This window comes from Naegleria gruberi, assembly GCF_000004985.1.
Source record: "Naegleria gruberi genomic scaffold NAEGRscaffold_302, whole genome shotgun sequence".
Lineage (NCBI taxonomy): Eukaryota > Heterolobosea > Eutetramitea > Acrasida > Naegleriidae > Naegleria > Naegleria gruberi.
Genome location: NW_003163073.1, coordinates 6497 through 7986, shown reverse-complemented (window position 1 = coordinate 7986; position 1490 = coordinate 6497). Strand labels below are relative to the sequence as shown.

Sequence of the window (1490 nt, the reverse complement as noted above, 5' to 3'; positions counted from 1 at the left end):
AGAACATCCAGTCTTGTTGACTGAAGCTCCTTTGAATCCAAAGGCAAATCGTGAAAAGATGACTCAAATCATGTTTGAAACCTTCTCAGTTCCAGCTATGTATGTTGCCATTCAAGCTGTCTTGTCCTTGTATGCTTCTGGTAGAACTACTGGTATTGTTTTGGACTCTGGTGATGGTGTTTCTCACACTGTTCCAATTTATGAAGGTTATGCTTTGCCACACGCTATTTTGAGATTGGATTTGGCTGGTCGTGACTTGACTGATTACTTGATGAAGATTTTGATGGAAAGAGGTTACTCATTCAACACAACTGCTGAAAGAGAAATCGTCAGAGATATTAAGGAAAAGCTCTGTTATATTGCTTTGGACTTTGAAGCTGAAATGAAGGTTGCTGCTGAATCATCCTCAGTTGAAAAATCATACGAATTGCCAGATGGTAATGTTATCACTGTTGGTAATGAAAGATTCAGATGTCCAGAAGTTTTGTTCCAACCAAACTTTATTGGTATGGAAGCTGCTGGTGTTCATGAAACTACTTTCAATTCAATTGGTAAATGTGATATTGATATCAGAAAGGATTTGTACGGTAACGTTGTCTTGTCTGGTGGTACTACCATGTTCGAAGGTATTGCTGAAAGAATGACCAAGGAATTGACTGCTATGGCTCCTGCCTCAATGAAGATTAAGGTTGTTGCTCCACCAGAAAGAAAGTACTCTGTCTGGATTGGAGGTTCCATCTTAGCGAGCCTTTCGACCTTTCAGCAGATGTGGATCACAAAGGAAGAATATGAGGATGCCGGTCCAGGTATCGTTCACAGAAAGTGTTTCTAAATTGGCACTTTGTATAGTCAACTATCGAGCTCTGTAAAAATAAATCTGTAATTTAAATGAATTTTTCAAAAATGACTTGATTTTTGGAATCTCCATGGTTTGTTTGGTGGGCCCAGGTGTGTGAACCTTTTTAAATTGTCAAGTAGTTAGCGATGGGGAAGGCAACGATTGAAATTAGAGAGCTAGACAATATTTCATTGGCAAAAAAAATAAATGAACACCTCAAAAGGTTTGGTTTGGAATTCGAGTTGACTTATTTGGGTTATTAAAGATATTACTTAGTGAAGATTGATTGTATTTTTATGATCTATTAATGATGTAAATTTGAAGGTTTAAATTCTTGTCGGCTTTTCCATAAATCTGTTTTGTGACCACTGAGATAATTTGATGTTACCATTTCTAAGCTTAGTAATGATCTTTTATATATGATGATAGAAAATTGGGTCACGTTTCAAAGCTTTTCTATCAATCAAGGACCAAATAAGAGTAATTTCTCTTTTAATATTATCATAAGACCATGAAATTGGAAAAACTATTCTCTCAATATTGGCCCAAAATTGAAGGGATGGTCTCAAGGCTTCAACACGAGATGATTGACCTTGAATTGTAAGATAAGCAATTATAAACGTAGTTCCTTCGAATTTGTTCCATAATTCGG

At 36.3% G+C, this 1490-nt stretch overlaps 1 protein-coding gene across 1 annotated transcript; it reads left to right on the top strand.

The window, feature by feature from the left end:
* Nucleotides 1–58: 58 nt before the first annotated feature.
* NAEGRDRAFT_54819 (uncharacterized protein) lies at nucleotides 59–832 on the top strand (the record flags this gene model as incomplete). Its single annotated transcript, XM_002668336.1, has 1 exon — nucleotides 59–832. One exon carries the CDS (start codon nucleotides 59–61, stop codon nucleotides 830–832), a length of 774 nt encoding a protein of 257 aa, XP_002668382.1.
* Nucleotides 833–1490: the final 658 nt, after the last annotated feature.